General features: G+C 36.6%; 1 protein-coding gene across 2 annotated transcripts in view; it reads left to right on the plus strand.

The window, feature by feature from the left end:
• nau (myogenic-determination protein nautilus) overlaps window positions 1-12,930 on the plus strand; it is a 241,358-nt gene extending 228,428 nt beyond the window's left edge. For both annotated transcript variants that reach the window (XM_069846852.1, XM_069846853.1), the window contains exon 5: window positions 2,573-12,930. In XM_069846852.1, coding sequence (XP_069702953.1) covers window positions 2,573-2,799 — 227 coding nt within the window. In that variant the 3' untranslated portion in view covers window positions 2,800-12,930. The remainder of the gene's footprint in view (window positions 1-2,572) is intronic.
• Window positions 12,931-20,385: the final 7,455 nt, after the last annotated feature.

Raw genomic sequence — 20,385 nt, forward strand, 5'->3', positions numbered from 1 at the left:
ATACTACGTAAATGTTCAGGAATGTAAAGCGGATTTAAAAGTCAATCTTTGCTAAGACATTATGGACCTCTGAGTGGTTTGAATCCGCTGATTTCGGCTGTAATCTAGATCGTGGTAATCAACGAGATCCAGTATGTTATCTTAATACAGGCTATAGGGATATAAATGCGCAACCAAACCGAGCCGTGTCTAAAATAGAATCTTTACATAAATGTAAAGACGCCAGCATTTTGAGTCACATCCAAGAAAAATTACAGCTATCATAGAACAGACATTTCTGAAACATATTGTGTTACTTAACATTTCGCGACTGCGGTCAAAACAATATCGGATTTCTCGAGGCTAGGGAATGACGGATGCCACATATTTAATGTCAAGGTGAGCGTGGAATCATTGCACACCAACTACAGCATCTGCTTAGCGCAAACCACATGTAGCGGAAGTGTTATAGTCGAATTCTAATTGAATCCAAACCCATGCTGGCAACAAGTCCAGAACGTGTCTATTTGTGGATTTTGTTTTGTGTGTTTGATATACGAGTGTGTGGTGACTTCTCAACGGATTCCGAACACGAAACACACGGAAGCTGATAAACGCAGATCCCAGACAGATGGGCGGATATGAGCCGCACAGATAGCGGTATTAGCGAGAGGTATTTCTGGAAGACTTGATATTGGCTGAGAGGTTAAGATGGATGTTACAGAGAAAAACGTGTTCTCTTAAATACTCGGAATTCTTACCATTCTAAAATACACAACGGTGAATTGGAGCCAAGTCACTTGTGTCTGTGGGCCATTAGAGCCTTGTTCCCCAGTTGCACAATGAATGAATTTATAATTACGAGCAAATATTTAGTAACAAGTAATGGGTGAAATATTTATCCATGTTGAATCTTTCGTACACTACTTTTAACACTTAAATATAAATAATTGATTAAATGGCGATATTACTCGTCTTAACCCTGCATTACTCAGGTGGGGTGTGGTAAACCCCGGTGAGTATATTTCAACGAAAATCTAAGAGATGGAGCTAGTGTGTACTCTGTGCATCTGTATACTTTTCAATCACATCCAGAAGAGTTCACTTAAGAAATTGTTTAAGTGAACTAAGAATAGTATATTTAATTGCGTTTATCTGATTTCTGAAACTTGCGGAAAAATATATTAGTTATTTAAAATGGGGTTTGTGAAACCCCACCTGAGTAATGGTGAGAATATTTATAACCTGAGTAACGCAGTGTTAATTGTGTAAGCATGTGCTGTTTACAGCTGTTTCGGTGCTTCTTCACACCATCCTCAGAGCCTACTAGATCTCGGCGTCATCTCGAACTTCGCTGCCTGTTGTGTGGGTGCGTTCGATTGTTGAAAAGTGTTGAAATGTGGTGTCAAATAGTGTGTGTGTTCTGAAATTGATCTGTCTGTTGAGAATTTGATCAGGGTGTGTTTTAGTGTGTCTGTATATTTCATATTATTCTAGTGTGTTGAGTTTTTGGTTTTTAGGTTGTATGTGTAGGACTTCCATGTCTGTATTTTTGTTATTGTATGTGTGGTTAGCATTAGTTATGTGTTCGGCATATGTGGATGTATTGTATCCTCTGGTTATTGCTTTAATGTGTTCTTTGTATCGAGTTTGGAATGATCTGCCTGTTTGTCCAATGTAGAAACTGTCGCAACTATTGCATGTGAGTTTGTATACGCCTGTGTGGTCGTATTTATTTGTTTGTTGTTTGTGTGTTGAGATGTCTTTGTAATGTGTTTTCTGTTCTGTATGCTATGTTTTCTGAATGAGGATGCGATCTTGGACAAACAGGCAGATCATTCCAAACTCGATACAAAGAACACATTAAAGCAATAACCAGAGGATACAATACAACTACATATGCCGAACACATAATTGATGCTAACCACATATACAATAACATAAATACAGACATGGAAATCCTACACATACAACCCAAAAACCAAAAACTCAACACACTAGAACAATATGAAATATACAGACACACTAAAACACACCCTGATCAAATTCTCAACACACACACTATTTGACACCACATTTCAACACTTTTCAACAATCGAACGCACCCACACAACAGGCAGCGAATTTCGAGATGACGCCAAGATCCAGTAGGCTCTGAGGATGGTGTGAAGAAGTACCGAAACAGCTGTAAGCAGCACATGCTTACACAATTAACACGAGTAAAATCGCCATTTAATCAATTATTTATAAATATTTATGTTGGTTAATAGCAATTTTTTACATAATGAATATATTTTAAATTGTATAAGGAGGTCAAAACATAGCTTAGTCAACTGATGAATTCTTACCACAGGCAAAAACTAATAATAACTAGCAGGTCCTAGAGATTTTTTTTGCGTCCTAACCACTCCTCACAGACAAGCTACACTCGCAACGCTCATACAAGCAACGGAATATTTGCACAGGCTCTAGTAATAAAACAAAACTATTGGTCAGTGATAATATACCATAAAAATCCTACCAAATACGGAGTCGATGTCATCATAGTTCAAGAAGTAAAGAAGTACTTATTGTCACTTTGTTTTAATTGCAGGCTACGAAGGCCAGAACCACTCTCAAGCAGGGAATGCTGGAGGAGGAGATGGGACTTCAAGTCTGGACTGTCTCAGCCTCATCGTGGAAAGCATCAGCCCTGGAGCAGCCGCCGTCGCAGGGTTCCTGCAGGGACAGGGACGGACGTCTGTGAGGTTACACAAACAAGAGGACCTGACTGAACAAGTGGACCACACCGCGCCTGTCGTCAAAATGGCTCAGCAATGACAAGTGCACACTATGCTACAGTAGGGAGCACGTAACAAGGCGGGTAACCGGTGCGCAGAAAGAGGAATATAGTGCTATATTGTAAAATTTCACTCCAATTATTTCTGCGCAATATACTCCAGTGTTTCTTCACTTACACTGACTGTGACTGTCAGGGGTGGTACTGTTCAGAGACATTCTGCACATGTGCTCTACATTAGGCCTAACGTATACTGATGAAGCAATCAGTATTAAAGTACAGGGTGGAAGAGAACTGAAAAGGGTCCTTTTGAGAAATAAATCAGGGTAATAAGTTGAACATAAAACTCCAATCTAATATCATTGTGGTCTCCTGTGAACGGATTTTGAGAAAAGTAACATTTCTAGTTGAATTTTGGAATGCGGGTGACATTGAAGAAGTGATGTAGGGAGATTTTTTTTCTCGCTGTTATTTATACTCGCTTTAACATCTAAGGTCATATCGCGAGTTAATCTTTGGTTGAAATCCGAAGGCCTGTGTACTATTGTTGAGACTGGTTCTATTGTTGTGAACTAGATGGCGACTGCATATAAATATTACTGATTTGTTATGAGTATGATTTCGATGATGAATGAGGCCGGTGATTTTCAGGGATATTGTGGCCCGAATTTCCTGGCATTTGCCTTACGGTTGAGGAAAAACTCTGAAAAACCTCAACCAGGAAATTCAACCTGTCCGGGAATCGAACCCGGGCCCTCTGCGTAAGAGACCAGCATGCTGACCCCTACACCACAGAGGTGGTCAGGGAGATTCTGTAGAGCATAAATAGCTACAAATTTGTCCTTTATTGGTTTGTTTCGCAACATTAACAGTTTGACCGTAATTTTTATAAGGTTGGTAACAAAGTGTGTGACAGGTGTATTCAATGACAGTAGAAGCAAGTCGGAAGCAAAACTAGAGCGGGAAGATAGAAATGCACAGCCACCAATGTCCTCCTGTGACGTATTATTTTACTGAACTTTCCATACAATTACATACATACATACATACATACATAATTTCGCGACTCAACCGCTACTGTTACGTGAACACGTGTTGCAACGTTGCCATCTGTTCGCTCTTATTTGTATGCATATCTAAAAAAAAAAAACGTTTACAAACGATCACAATGATATTAGATTATACTTTAATGTTTAACTCAATGCCATGATTCATCTCTCAAGAAACCTTTTTTTTAGTCCCGTTTCACCTGATATTCTAAATGAAGAAGAGAGAAATAGCTGGCCTAGTTTATTAGGAAGTGGTTTGGGTTGAACTTTTACGGTGCTGGTTAAAAAGTTGAAAATATGAAACAAAATAATTCACGACCTTTGAACATACTCGCGTCTTAATTACTAAGTCTACCTACTATTATAGGCTCGTTGCATAATGTACTATTATATGGAACATTACATAATGTATTTTGGGAAATATATTGATTTAATTACCAATATGCTCAGTCAATTTAAGAGAGCAATGTATTATGCTAATAAATGATTGAAATAATTTTAGTTTTGTTCTTTAAATGAGAAGAAATTTAATCCGAACAAATTTAACATTTTAAAATTCGTTTTCAGGACGAAAAGTTGTATTAAAATTATTAGTTGTTTCTCTTTTGAACTCGGCAGTCGAATTAATTAAGACATCTGTATCGTGAGATCATGTGAATATGCATGTGCAGATGGCCACTGAACCAGATCGCCAAATGAGTCGACCTGGTTGGCAAGTTGGTATAGCGCTGGCCTTCTATGCCCAAGGTTGCGGGTTCGATCCCGGGCCAGGTCGATGGCATTTAAGTGTGCTTACATGCGACAGGCTCATGTCAGTAGATTTACTGGCATGTAAAAGAACTCCTGCGGGACAAAATTCCGGCACATCCGGTGACGCTGATATAACCTCTGCAGTTGCGAGCGTCGTTAAATAAAACATATTTATTTTTTCGCCAAATGACTAGTGACTGTATTTCTTTTGTAAAATTGATCATCTTGGTATGTTAGTTCAATATCTCACATATTAAATTAACTATAATTATTTTTAAATCTTCTAAATGTAAGCACCATGACGAATTTTGGCGCCAATAAATCAAAATATTGTAGGTGATTAATGCACTGTGTTACGTGCTCCTAACTGGATATTGATTCAGCGCAAGAACATAGCTAGTGCTCAGAGATAAAACTTGTTGTTCTCTATGACATTGTGACTGTAGCAAATTTTGAAACACTTTGGAGAAGTTCTCAATGCGTTGTGTTCTGTTTTATACGACGGTCTGTGTTCACCTGTTTCAGAGCGGACGTTTTGTGTTCTGATTATGTTCTGCAGAAATGAACGCAGGGAATGACATTAACAACGTTCTTCATACAGTTTAATTATTAGGTACGAAAAAAGCATTCTCTCTGACTCAGTGTATGTCGCTTAATTTTGAGACGGAGGTTTGGTTTATAAACAGAAAGAACGTAATATTACAAGTGAATTGTGGGAAACTTCAGTCTCCGGTTGTATTGGCTGAGGTAGACTTACATGCAGTATGTGCCAAAACAACGTTAAGAACAATAATACAAATGTGACATTACCAGTGCAGAAGTAGCGATAAGTGAAAAATATTTTAAATGTGAAGTTTACATTTTAGCCTACTTAAAAATTGTTGGTACCAATACTATAAAATTGAGTGAAGGAGAAAAGTGAGTAAAGTAGCCTGACAATTGACACGTTATTTCCCCGAAACGTCCAAATTTTATTTCCTCAGGATGGAAATATTATTCCTACAAGATTCTATAGTTTTCATCCGAAGTAATCTTTAATAATCAACACATTGTGTCTAGAAAATTTAATCCATAATATAATATCAATATACGGAAATACAGGGTGATTCAAAACCTCTGCGACAAACTCTGAGGGGTGATAGATCTAACAATAAGGAACCCTTTTTGTTAAACAACCTATGTCTTTTGACGCGTCGTTTTGAAGTTACCATTGAAAATGTTTTTGCGCGGACGTACGCCAATGTATGCGAATGTGTGCACCCCTGTTTTTTTTTTTTTGTTTTTTTTTTTGTAGGTTATTTTACGACGCTTTATCAACATCTTGGGTTATTTAGCGTCTGAATGAGATGAAGGTGATAATGCCGGTGAAATGAGTCCGGGGTCCAGCACCGAAAGTTACCCACCATTTGCTCATATTGGGTTGAGGGAAAACCCCGGAAAAAAACCTCAACCAGGTAACTTGCCCCGACCGGGAATCGAACCCGGGCCACCTGGTTTCGCGGCCTGTTTGTTTGTTTGTTTGTTTGTTTGTTTGTTTGTTTCTTTGTTTGTTGAGATGTTTGTAAGAGACGACAAGGGTTGTTGTTGTTTGTTTACGTTTAATGATCAATACCTTTTTCTTTCAGTTCAGTGTAATCATCAATTGAGAATGGATGTCTACGCCGTCTTCCACCAATGCGCCAGGGACGAAGAGGCCCATCGTCTCGAAGGCGCTGATAAAGTCGAGCAAACATTGTGTGGCGAGGGTGATTTCTGTTTTGAAATTGTTGTTAGTACATGTGGAGAGCTCTTCTTCCGTTTCCGCGAGCCTCCCCATAACACATTACCATGTCGACTAACTCGGGAAAAGAGTAGACATCCATTCTCAATTGATGATTAGACTGAACTGAAAGGAAAAGGTATTGAACATTAAACGTAAACAAACAACAACCCTTCTCTTCTCTTACAAACATCTTAACAAACAAACAGAGATGCACACATTCGCATACATTGACATACGCCTGCACAAAAACATTTTCAAAGATAACTTCGAAATGACGCGTCAAAAGATATAGGTCGTTTAACAAAAAGGGTTCCTTATTGCTAGATCTATCACTCCTCAGAGTTTTTCGCAGAGGTTTTGAATCACCCTGTATATAGTGCAGATAGAGGAGTTCAAGAGGAATTGGTTTATCACCGACACAGTTTAACATCTATATAGATCGAATAACTAGAGAATGGAAGAGAAGGAGAAATTCAGAGGGAATTAATGTAAAATTTCAACACATTGATAATCTACTCTTTACAGACGACAAGGTTTTGCTGGCTGATTCAGAAGATGGGTCTTCAACGATCAATATACAGGATGGAAGTGAAATAAACTTGCACACTGAAAGGGACGATAGGGCACACTGAAACTAATAGAAAACCTATATTACATTTTGTGATTAAATGCACGGTCAATTAGAAAATTAAGTTGGAAGTTTCAGCAGTCCGGCAACATCGCTGCTAACACACTCTACTCGTGATACAGATGTAAGAGGTCAACGAACTCGGTATGTCCCGCTAGATGAGCTGTTCTCTAACCCTGTGTTGCAAACGGCTCGCATCGTACAGTGGCTTTAAATTAGAGGTTTTTTAAATTAAATTTACACGAAAACACTACTGAAATACGCCAGAAGGATCAATTTTATAATTCTTTATTAGTTTTCCTATCGATATGGACAAAAAACACGATCTTACTTGGAATAGTTATCGAATAAGAGGTTGTTAAACATTTGAGAGAGAAATATTTTTTCCCTGAAAAAAAAAAACTATTAACTTTCCACCAATATGATATTATAGTTTTTGTTACTTACAACATGAGCTATTTGGACTAAAAATCTGCAAGATTATTTCGCTTCAACCCTGTATAATATACACAAACTAATATTGTGGCAGAAGAATATAATAACTGAACAGGTAACACGATTTAATTATCTGAGATGTGCTGTAACATAAAGTAATAAAGGGTGCGGCAAAACATCCTCCCTGATTTAAAGTTTATATAAAAACAGACGGATCAAAATAAGGAAACTTTATTAATATGAATGGTATCTTAACAGTGGGAATTTTCCATTTTTTGAACAACGTGTCTCTCAAGTGGTGTCCTTCATTATCAATGCATTGTTGAATGCGACTTCGGAAATTCTGCATCACTCTAACTAGCATTTCTTGAGGAATAAGACCAATTTCTTCCTGTATTGCATTTCTTAGGTCTGGCAAAGTCCTCGGCCGATGTTTGAACACCTCAGCCTTAAGATGTCCCCATAGAAAAAATCTAGTGATCATGCTGACCAGGGGACGTCGCCACGTGAAGAAATTAAGCGTCCGGGAAACATCTGTCTCAGGACATGGAGAGAAATCTGAGCTGTGTGAGAGGTGGCTCCGTCCTGCTGAAACCGTACCTAGTCAATCTGCAGCGCATTGAGTCTTGGTGCCAAAAAATTATTGATCATAAAAGTGTACCGCTGAGAGTTCACTGTCACAGTAGCACCATCATCTTCAAAAAAGTAAGGACCAAGTATCCCAACCGCGCACCATACAGTAACACGGCCGTTATGTAGAGGTTATTCATGAAGTTCACGAGGGTTCTGTCCACTCCAATATCGGAAATTTTGATGATTCACGCATCGCGATAAGTGAAAATGTGCTTCATCACTAAAAAGAACCACAGCATCTTCAGCATCTGCATTACACATTTTCACATTTGCAGAATTTCCGAAGTCGCATTCAACAATGCATTGACAGTGAAGGACACCACTTGAGAGACACGTTATTCAAAAAATGAAAAATTCCCACTATTAAGATACTATAGATATTAAAGTTTCCTTATTGTGATCCATCTGTTTTTTATATAAACTTTAAATTAGGGAGGATGTTTTGCCGCACCCTTTACAATAAAATCAATAGATTTAGACAAATAAGCATCAAAACAAGAAAATTGTCACTAATTTATCTAAAATTATGGTAGTGCCAACACTTTTAATTGGAAGCGAGATCTGGACAATGACAAATAAACATAAACTATAAAATTCAAACACCTGAAATGTATTTCCAGAGAGGAGTCGCTGGTTATAAAAGAACAGACACAAAATTAATATAGGCCTAGACATTCGAAAAGAACTCAAAATATTTAACATCAACGGACACAGCAATCAGTACAGGGCGATTTGGTTACAACATGTAGACAGAATGGACACAAGTAGGTTACCAAGATTAGTTTCAAAATTTAAACCTACAAATGGAAGAAGAACAAGAGAACATCACAATCCAAAAAGGAAAGATAAAGATTTCCTTGAAATCGGAACTACCAACCAGGTCCAACTCAAGGAAATTGATGATAATGATGATGAAGTTTATAACTTTTGGCAGTCGTGGTGATTCAAGTGTTGTGTCTCTGAAGAGTCCCAATTTTCTTCCTTCGGGTTTCAGAGAACTTAGCAAAGAGAGGATTCAGATATTCCTTTCCAATAGTGTTGCTTTAGAACCGAATTTTTCCCAAACAGTTTAATATGTCTTCAAGCTATCATACACAGTATCCGGAATGAATACTACTAATAAAGTTTTATAACTCAGTAACTAACCATTTTTATAAGTGCTTTTCGCTGCAGGCATCAGAGGAAGTCGCCAAATGTTTATGGTGGCAACACCGTAATTCCATTCCTCGTGATTTCCATTAGATGTTCAACTGTTTTTAAGTTTTATGTTGGTGACACTGTTATTCCATTCATTGTTGCTAACATTTACGCACTGGTATATTCCTGTGTTTAATCTACAGAGCCACGCGAGGTGCTCGTGTGAAGGTTTGTTGATCGCCATGAAAACCTAGTGAGTTCCTCTGTTTTTTTGCATCAAGCAGCACTTCGATAAATTTGTTGATTGTTGAGTTATAAAACTTTCTTATCGATAGTGTTCTTCTGTACTTTTATATCGCCCATTTCTATTGCAATGTGAAGAGAATTGACTGCCGAAATAATCTAGAGGCATTTTCCATGCCACTCGACACACAAGACAAAGTAAACTCTGGACTAAGTTATCTGCAGATGTATTATGAACTGCGTCAGCCATTGAAATGCTCGAGGACATTAAAAATGAATGCTCGAATATAAAACTCGTGGCTTCCCAAGACAGAAGACATTTGATTCGTAGCAACTTTGTACAACTTATGATAGATTAATACTCGTAACAATTGAAATATCATATTGTTACAACGATAAGTAATTTTTGATGATTTACATAAATGAAAGTTGCTCAAATAACTGAATTTCATAATGTTACTATTAAAAATGAATATTTTAAAATGTATTGCTGATTTCATAAGTATACTCGTATGTAGCAATATCATTATGTTATTAAATCAAATTGTAATGTGCTCAAAGAAGAGGCATACATTTCTTGTCTCGAATGTTAAAATACTTTCTTGAAAACTGTCTATTTTTGTAATTAAATGGAGATTCTCAATTGTAACCATTGCTCAAATTGTAATGACGTAAGCTTGATTTGTGATTAAGGTCTTAAATGTTATGCTTTCCTATTGTAAATGCAATATTTTCTCATTATTAAAATTCACTGTCACTTCAGAAATATAATCGCATTTACGAGGTAAGAAATCCTTTCTGTCAACACTACATTTGCAGAGATTTTATATAAATAGCTGCAGAATAATAATTGTTCACTGGTAATGAAGAAACTTCCTCATCGACTGAATGTATAGGTTTGTGTATTGAGGACAGCTAAATTAACCTATGAAAACATCTGAACACACAAATTATTCAGTTGAACCGCAATCACTAGAATGATACACATCACAATTGAATCTACAAATCCTATGTTTTTATGTTAATTTCGCAAAAATAAATTTGTAATGTAGGTACAGTAAATGCCTTTAAAATTTAATAAGTCTACGGTTTGTAGAACTATACTTCAAAGCAACAACAAGAAGATTATTTTTAAGGAAGAACTGCACTACTGGATGAAAAAAAGAAATTTATGCTAGTGAAAATGCCAAATAATAATTGAATCTTTATGAACAGAGAGAATTATTGTTATCCGAAATATAAAATAATACATAATAATAACAGAAAACTCATAATATCGACGAAAAAATGTTTAAAATGAAACATGCTCTCTTGAAATAAATACACAGAAATGCGACAGTCCATTCGAAAAGAGACCTTAACTTCCCAGACCTCATTTTGCAGGAGAAACAATAGTACATTATGCAACGAGCCTATAATGATAGTAATTAAGACGCTCGTATGAAAATTATGAAACGAGCGCAAGCGTCTTAATTACCATTATAGGCAAGTTTCATACGACTTTTTATGCTCGACCATATTTCTAACTTGAAATCATTCAGAAGTATTCATTTTATTCGCATCTGACAGAAGATCGGAAGTGACCTTGTGCATAGCTCGTTAATTGTGAGATGTGCGCAGACGCGAAAGTATTGATTTTTTCCGAGGAACAATAATGTCATTGACCTTGATATAATTTAGAGTATAACATGAACTAATTTTGATATAACCTGGAAATTGATTTAGGATTGAAAAACGAGATGACAAATTGAATTTATTTGAATATTATTTACGATTAACGCTAATTATTATAGTAACAGAACATAACCTTCTGCGACAGTATTGGATTTACAGCCTCCGTGACGTTTCCCTCGTTGTCTTTCGATTGCATATCCGAGAATAATCGAAAACCTGAACTTTAATGAATAGATGTACTTTAATGACATGTATTAAAGGACTACTACCAGGTGTATAATTACTACATTTCGGCGTGGTCGAGCATAAAAACATATTTCATATGAGAATTAGTTTATTACAATTATTCTGATAATTAATATTTGAGGAGAAAAATTCGCTCCGGCGCCGGGGTTCGGTCCGGTGCTGCGGATAGAATTCGGCATAGCTCAGTGGTTAGAGCGCTTGGTACGTAGAACCAGGGACCCGGGTTCGATCCCCGGCGCCGGAGCGAATTTTTCTCCTAAAATATTAATTGTCAATATCACAGATATTATTCTGTAGGACAAATTAATAAATCGATAAGTTAATATAAATTATTCTGATGTCAGATCTGGATTCAACAGGAGATATCATATGGGATTGTACACTAGTTCTGGATGGTACTAAACTTTAATGGTTGTTAAATTTAAATTTTGTTTTTTTTTATGAAAATTTTCGGAACTTAAAAATTAAAAAGTCTGTAACTTCCACACTATTTTGAATTTTTAAACCAAATAAAAATAGTTTTGTTCAGTACTTTCTCCTCTGTAAGATGGTACCCTTAAATCAATGTTGTCACAGTGGAAGTTAAGGTCCCAATTACCATGGACTGTTACAAATATAAAAGAAATCATCTAAAAGCAGCTAATATTAAAGACAAAAAATGTTTAGTCTAATAACTAAAGTAGGAACATTCTTTCCTTACGAGAAAAGAATATTAAAAATATAAAATTCTCGCCTCCAACCGTCGTCTAGCCTTTACAGTCTTTGTTATTATATGAGATCTGAGAGATTAGTCTCGAATATAGAAAGCGCGTAGCACCACTAGGGTCGCACATGACTTTATTTTGAGCCTTTACATTACAGTGTACAAATGATATACGGTGGTAAACTTATACACGCTTTAAAATAAAGCATTAAACAAAAATCTGATAAATAGTTATGCTTTGATCAAAGGAAGTATTTCTGCAATTCCTATAATATTTGCATAATATTATATATAACATATAATATACTCATATATGACAAAATTTAAAAAAAATGAATAGGAGTGTAGGATTTTGAATTTCACTTGAGCAGTGTCACCAGGACCAGTGGGTGAGGGTAAATTACTTTTGCAATTAAATGAAAGACGTGAAGGGGGTTAGTGTAGTTCTGTTCTCGAGCTTTGTGGTAACCACATAACATAAGAGAGATGAGGCGTGTCAGTTCAACTTTTATCGGGAACGATTTCCATAGCATGGGCTTCCTCTACCTTCAGCGTTTACCCAATACTGAAGTTGAAACTTAAGAGTAAAAAGTAATTTCATACGTACGAATGTTACTCATAGGATTACATTCACTGAAATCAAGTAGTGTTGTACAGTTTTATTATGTTCTTCACTGAATTAGCATATAACATTTTATCACAGACCAAGCTTTCGTCAGTCAGTAATATACTCTGTAAAAACTTGTTAAATGAAAACTAAGGTACGTTGTTAAATGTAAGAAAAAAATTTATTACATATTATGTTTATTAACACAACGAATTGAGCTGATTTTGTTCGGAAATAAAATACTTATTCCCTCCAAGAATAAAGCGAATTTTTTTGTATATTATTTCGAGAAAATAAAATATTTTCACAAAGATCTTGGTAATTTTTTGAGGAGAGCGGATGGTTTAATATCAATTTTTTTTATTGAATGTACATTTTTCATTTTTCGTATGTACAAATATCATTACTCCAACAACTTAAATTGTAGATTAGTTTTCAAAACTTTTGCGGCCCAAATTTCGAAAGAAGTACCACAAAACAGTAATTCACTAAAATGACTATATCTCAGAAATGTTTATAGATAAATTCAAAATCTCTTTGACATTTTACTCGTAAAGACGCATTCTTTTAAACGTATGTAGTATAATTTTTGATATTGGCATTCAAAATTAAGATAAAGAATTAGATTTTAAGAATGCATTTAAAGATACTTTATAGAAATATGAAGGGACATTTTCCAAATGCAACAAAATAACTAACTTATATTACAGAGAAAAATTTCCTAATAGCCTAAGGAATGTCTGTTCCAAATATCAAGCATGTAACATTAATAATTTCGAAGATATATATTTTTTTTGTATGAGAATAAAGCGAAAAATGTAAGTTGCAGGAAATTGTAGTCATAGTTTAATATCATTTAAAACTCCTGTGCATCAAATCTTAAGACGTCACAGTAACCAGCAAAACTATAAATGCACATTAAATTTTAACTAATACGAGTATATTTTTCACTTAAAGAATATTTGAAAGCAAAAAAAAATTTTTTTTTTTAATTTTCTGGTTTTCCACCTTTAACCATCCTTTCCCCTTGAAATTCCTGTACACCAGAGCTTTGAAAATACAGTAGCATCGCAGCAGCTAAAAAGGGACATAAATGGGCATTAAATTATAGGTAATACACTCAGGGACAAAAAAAAACCGGACACTTTAATATTTGCTGGTATTTTGCAAAACATTATCTTCTCATACAATATTATGGTAGCCATCTGTTGTTATGGAGACATGTATACATTGTTGATTGTTTTTGTTTTATAAAGAAGCCATTACAACCAAATATTCTAATTTCGCTTTCGGAGTCTCAGCTATAACAATTTTGTCTCAACCATTTTGTGCTTCATTATCGTTATCATTCGTTATTTCTTTATTTTTACATTTTCTGAGTTTAAGTGGGGTTGTAACATTTGTCTTAAAACAAGATGCGAACTGAAGATGTGGCTCGAGCTGTAGCCCTTTACGATGATGGACGCAGTGTACGTTACATTGCAAATGTTATTAATATGGCTAGAAGCACAAACCATGATGCCATAAAACGGTATAGAGAGACCCTAGAATATACCAGAAGACCAGGTTCAGGTCGTCCAAGAGCTACAAATCCAAATGAAGACAGGCATATGGTGTTGAGAGTTCTTAGGGAGCGCAACCTGCCAGCTACTAGTGTAGCCCAGCAATTTGTTAACATGCATGGACGCCCAATTTAGGCCAAAACAGTTAGAAGGAGGTTGAAAGCAAGTGGACTGATATCAAGTAGACCTGCAACTGGTCCCAGACTTCTCAGGATGCATCGAGTTGAACGACTGCGTTTTGCAAATGATCACAGGGATTGGAGAAATGGACAGTGGAGCTGTGTTCTGTTCACCGATGAGTCCCGTTTCAATCTGTGCTCACCTGATGGACGTGAAAGAGTTTGGAGAAGGAGGGGAGAACGATTTTCACAGTGTTGCATTTCCGAAAATGTGCCGTATGGAGGTGGTGGAGTGATGGTTTGGGCAGGAGTGTGTACAGATGCTCGTACAGAGTTGGTTTTTGTTGAAAATGGAAGACTAACAGCTGATAGGTATATAAATGAATGTTTGGCTGATCATGTTGTGCCATTTGGTCAATTTGTAGGCGATAATTTTGTTTTAATGCATGATAATGCACGGCCGCATATTGCCCATAAGGTCGCAGGTTATCTCCAAGAAGTGGAAATCCATGTTCTTCCATGGCCAGCAAGGAGTCCAGACATGAACCCAGTTGAACACGTGTGGGACATGCTGGAACGGTGTGTTAAGAATAGACGACCGAGACCAGAATCGTTACAAGAGTTGAGGCGAGCACTTGGCGAAGAATGGGAACTTATTCCTCAAGAAGACATTGCTAACCAAATTGAGAGCATGCCAAGACGTATAGATGCAGTTATTCAAGCCAGAGGGGGTAATACCCGTTACTAAAAAGAGTTTTTAATGTTTAAGGCACCATAAAATGAAAAAACAGTTAGACCAAACGATGCCATAGTTATACGCCCTTTGTAATTTTTTGTAAATTTTCTCATCAGAGATTTTTTTTTTCAAATGTTGTCGTATAAGATGCTAAATGAAACATTATTTTGTTTAAATGGGTTTTGTTTTATTTTGAAGTAATTGGCAACAAAATACAAGCAAATATAGAAGTGTCCGGTTTTTTTTTGTCCCTGAGTGTATTTTTTTTTTTTTTACATATCAAAGTGTAGGCCTACTTCAAAGCAGGGAAACTTAAGCGTTTGGAAAATATTTCCCTCGTCGCTCTTCCACCACAAATCTCGCTTCCAGATTAAATTGTCCACTTCAAAATGACCAGAGGAAAATGGTCACAAACAAAAATGTCCAGAGCAAAATGTCCAAGGGAAAAAGTCCAGTAGAAAAAAGTCCACATACAAAAATGTTCACAATAAAATGTCCAGTATAAAAATGTCCAATAGCAAAATGTCCACATATAAAAATGTCCACAACAAAATGTCTGGTATGAAAAAATCCGCATTCAATTTGAAATATGTATATGCTGACTCTTCAAGGACACCAACGAACAAACAATGCAGTGGAAGCATTTCATAGTAAATTTCAGAAGATGGTCGCTGATCATCATGCGAGTGTTTGAAGGTTTATTCAAACATCAAAGATGAACAACATGAGGACCAAACTCTCATACATCAGATTCGAGTGGGTCATCGAAATATTAGGCCTCCAGTTAATAAACATAGGGTACGAACACGTTGGCGCCTAGCTTTAAAGCTAGCAGGCTCCGCTATCAGTGTTATGAAAAACAAGGAAGCTTGGTGTGCACAAATTGGAGCTTGTTTGCAGGTCGCTTTAATCTCCCAGCTGACTCACAGCTGACTACGTCATCTCCTTGGAATCTCTGTGTAGACTTGATATCGCAAGGAATTCAAGTAGTGAGGACGGATTTGATTTATTAGACAGTGCAGAATCAAAGTGGTTATTATTACAAGAATTCTTTTCTCGAGAGTGTTCCCTTCACCCTATAAATAATGAAAGGGTTGCGTTTGGTGAATATTATCTTTTTAAATATCTACGGAACTTTCCAGAAAAATTCATTAGCTACCCGAGAGTGGAAATCGAAACTTTCGATTATCTTCTCTATTTAACCAAAGATTGCATACAGAAGGCTTGGAAAAATTGCCAGGGAATCCTATTTTGCAGGAAGAACGGCTTATACTCACACTGAGGTAAACTGTACAATTCTTACAAAATAGTGTCTAGTGAACATTCTCAATAATTTGATTGATATTAGTTATTATTTATTTGTTTATTGTTTTTTATTTTTCGTGGTATTAAGGCACATACAGAAGAAAGCGATTAAACTCTTGAAATGAGATCGAAGAGTCCAAATCAGGCCTACTGGTGAACGACAATGTCCATTCATCCGAATTCATTAGTAGTTTGTAATTAAAAAATTAATTAAATTCTACCTCCAGTTCTGAATCTATACGAAAAGTTGATGTCGCGGCAGGTCTTTCGAACACACGAGCAATCAGTTTTTCTACATCCAACGTGTGCAGTGTTTTAAAACTGTACAACCACTGACACAGGATTCCCGCCACGAGTGAAGCAAGCGGTATGCTCAAGGCGGAGCTTGACAGGCCGCTGGCTGATAGTCGGAGTAGCCAAGAATGATATTTCGCGCTCCGTTTAACTTATCACGTCGTAGCATCTATGATATTCAAACAATCGGGCTGAAATTTTTTGTATTGATAGGTCAATGTCCAAGGGAAGCATAGGAAACAATTCGAAGTCAAAATATTGTTTTTAAAAGTGAGAAAAAAAATATTAACTTTGAAGTGATCTGCTCAGAGAAAAAAATTTACGGTAAGCGGTAAACTTTTTTGTTTTTCACGTTAGATGAGGGGTCAAAGCGAGAAAAATGTTGAGTAAGAATGGAAATTCGTTTTAAAAGTTACCGCTGCTCAAAATCTTTACTGGTTACCGAGTTACGGCCAATTAACGTCAAAACTAAATCACACGCGCGTAGTTTAAAATAGAATACAAATTTGTGTAAATTAAAAAGCACGAATTACACATAATTGATAAAAGTCGTCTCTACTAATTACACAAGTCATCATTGACATCTGGTCCACAGACCACCCTTCCAATGCCTCTCTACTCCAAGCCGAGACTTGCGCTGCAAGCGTGAAAGAATGACTGAAACCATTCTTGGAGCTTACAGCGTGCTGGAAAGCTAGCAGTAAAGCGACCATCCATGAGCCAACAGGTTCGTTCCAACAAGCGGTTCATGGATCAGTTCATGTACGGTTCCTGTACCATCTTATGCGCATGCGCTAGTTGAGCATCTGCTATGGCAGTGGCCGGCAGATGCTGCAGTTGTGACGTAAGAGCCAGTCAGATCGCAAGAGCTTGGGAGAGCGAGCAGTTGAGTCTGTCTACAGTATGTCACGCAATTACAGACACGAATAAGTATGTACAAATATTAGAAGAACTGAATCAGGAATTTGATTGCAGATTTCAAGAGTTTGCTAATCTTCAATCTGATATTTCCATATTTGCGACAACATTTTCAGTGAATATTGACAGTGTTCCATCATCATTGCAACTGGAAGTCATTGATTTGCAAAATGATGTTGAAATGAAAGACCGCTTTGAAAACAAAAAGGATCTATCTACATTTTGTAGAAGATTTCCCCAGGCAAGATTCCCTCGATTGCATAGATTTGCTGCTAGAATGTTGAGCATATTCGGATCTACGTATGTATGTGAACAGTTCTTTTCTTGTATGAAGATCTGCAAACCACAACATAGAAACCACCTGTCTGATCTGAACTTGAAACATATTCTTCGCTTGTGTGTTAGCCAGATTATGACTCCAAATATTGCAAAATTAGTGCGCGAAAAAAGAGGAAAAAAATCTCGACAAAGCGTTTAGCTTGGGCACGGTAGTGACACAAAGCGATGGTGTGTTTCAAAAGTTGAAAAATGCTTTGCATACTACTCACCAAGATAGGGCCTATGTAGTTTAATCTATATATATTATGTAGAGAAATGTGTGTTAAAAACACTTGAACTGTTTTCAAGTTTCCGAGTAGACAAAGTGTTGCAGTATTACTTAAAGTATTTATTTATATGCTTGTATGTTTATAGCAGTTTCGGAATTTCATTTATATACGCAAACGCTTCTGCAAATGGCTGTATTATGAGTTTCATGTTATTGTAAGTACATTAAATTTGATTACAAACCAAAGTATTTTGTTACATTGATTTATCGAGGTTGTACAGTTTTGTTTTCGTACAAATGTATTGTAATTGTGCTGTTCCCATACTACCTCAGACGAATGTATCGCGCTCTGTCAGTGCATAGACGTCGCACCACCACTGTTAAGTTGAACCTTCTCTCCACGCTCTGCTCAGTATGCAGAGATTGCCGAGCAAAGAGCAAAGCGGCTACGTCGTATGACGTCACAGAGCACGGAACATGCCGGTCACTGTGCTATGGGATTGAAACTGGACTGGACGCTGTTGGAACGCTTTCGCGGATCGTTATGTACTAAATCCAGAGATGCTATAACTGTGATCATCTTTGCTAAGAACGGGATGCTTAATTATTATCGTTTCGCAGCTAATTCTAATTGCAGAAAATAGAATTTCGATCATTTTCTATAAAAAAATGTGATAAAAAATATGGAAGGCAAGAATTCCGCTAATTCAATGTCGTGTACTGGGGGACTCTCATCTAAAAATAGTTCTTTTTTTTAATTATTAATATATGTACGTTATTTATTATACTTTTAATCAAAGCTGCATGTTGAAATTGTAATTAACTGTTTCAATACCCAAATAATCTCCATTCCCTTTCTTTTAGGCGAAAATTTAAATTAAATCTCTAGTTTTATTATTCGTCTGTACTGTCACTTTTCATCTTTAACTTCATTCATGTGAACAGTCGATCATGTCTTTCTTCAGTACCCAGGAGACGTTGGTGAGCTTATGCGCATGCGCGTCTTGCGTACTCTTCCGTACATGCCTCAATCCGCGGACTATTTCTGACCGTTCCGAACTCGTGTCAAAAGCTTGTTGGAACGCCCGACTGCAGTACATGTTTCCGGTTCAGGACTGGTTCGGATTGTGTTGGAACGCTTTTTCTGTACTGTGCATGCTCACGATGGTTACGGACGGTTCCTGACTGTTGTTGGAACGAACCTAACGTGTGCGGTGTCATATGATTCTAGCGATTCATTTCCCCCACTACCGCTACCAGCTACTCTACCAGTAGTCTACCATCGTCAACGTGTTCATACCCATAGGCTACCAAAGAAACCAACAATCGTCAGGAGATATTATGAACACAAAGACAGAAATGATACAAAACGCTATCTTCGTGCAATATCTTATTACTTAAAAATGCATGGACAGCCAGAAGAGGAAGGTCAAGTTGAAGAGATGGAATGAAAAATTCATTGTAAATGGGAGATTTCTGTGTGTTTATACATTAAAAATTATGATCTTATGTATAGGATATTTTACATTTGTGGACATTTAAATAAGCGGACATTTAATTCTATGGACATTTATGTAAGTGGACATTTAATTTTATAGACATTTATGTAAGTGGACATTGTATTTGTGGACATTTAGATTTTATGGATATTTATGTAAGTGGACATTTTGATAGTGGTCATTTCTGTTTGCGGACGTATTGAAATGGACATTTTAACCTCCAGCCAGTGGTGGCTCGTGAACTTGTGGATTGGGGGAGCTGCAGTAGATTTTGGTACATGCAAGTTTCACTTCTTGATATCGTTACTAATAAGTATAGGACAAAATAAATGCACTACATAGCGAAAAACCAAAACTTCTTGACTTAGTTGGGAGACGTCTGTGGGACCATTTGCCACAATCGCTAAAAAAAACTAATACCATCGATTTCAGTCTAAATTTAAGATCGGCAGACACTCAACATGCAATCTAACAGTTTATTCTAAATTGTTTTAGAATTACCTTTAAACAGTGGCATGTTCCAAATGATTTTAGAGAGGTTCGTTTAGATTACTCGCGAACTGTAGCAACCCACGAAATACACCAGGGTTCTTCGAATCGTTTTTTCATCATGTCCCCTAAGTGGAAGTTCATATTGGCCACAAAATTTGATACAATCAATATTTTTTTTAAATAATTTCACGATTTTTTTTCACTTCTTCGTTACGTTTGAGAATATTTGTTCTGTTTGCTTCACTTAATTGCGCAGCAATATTAGTTTCGCCTAACATAGCCAATGAA

This window comes from Periplaneta americana, chromosome 15 (assembly GCF_040183065.1).
Source record: "Periplaneta americana isolate PAMFEO1 chromosome 15, P.americana_PAMFEO1_priV1, whole genome shotgun sequence".
Lineage (NCBI taxonomy): Eukaryota > Metazoa > Arthropoda > Insecta > Blattodea > Blattidae > Periplaneta > Periplaneta americana.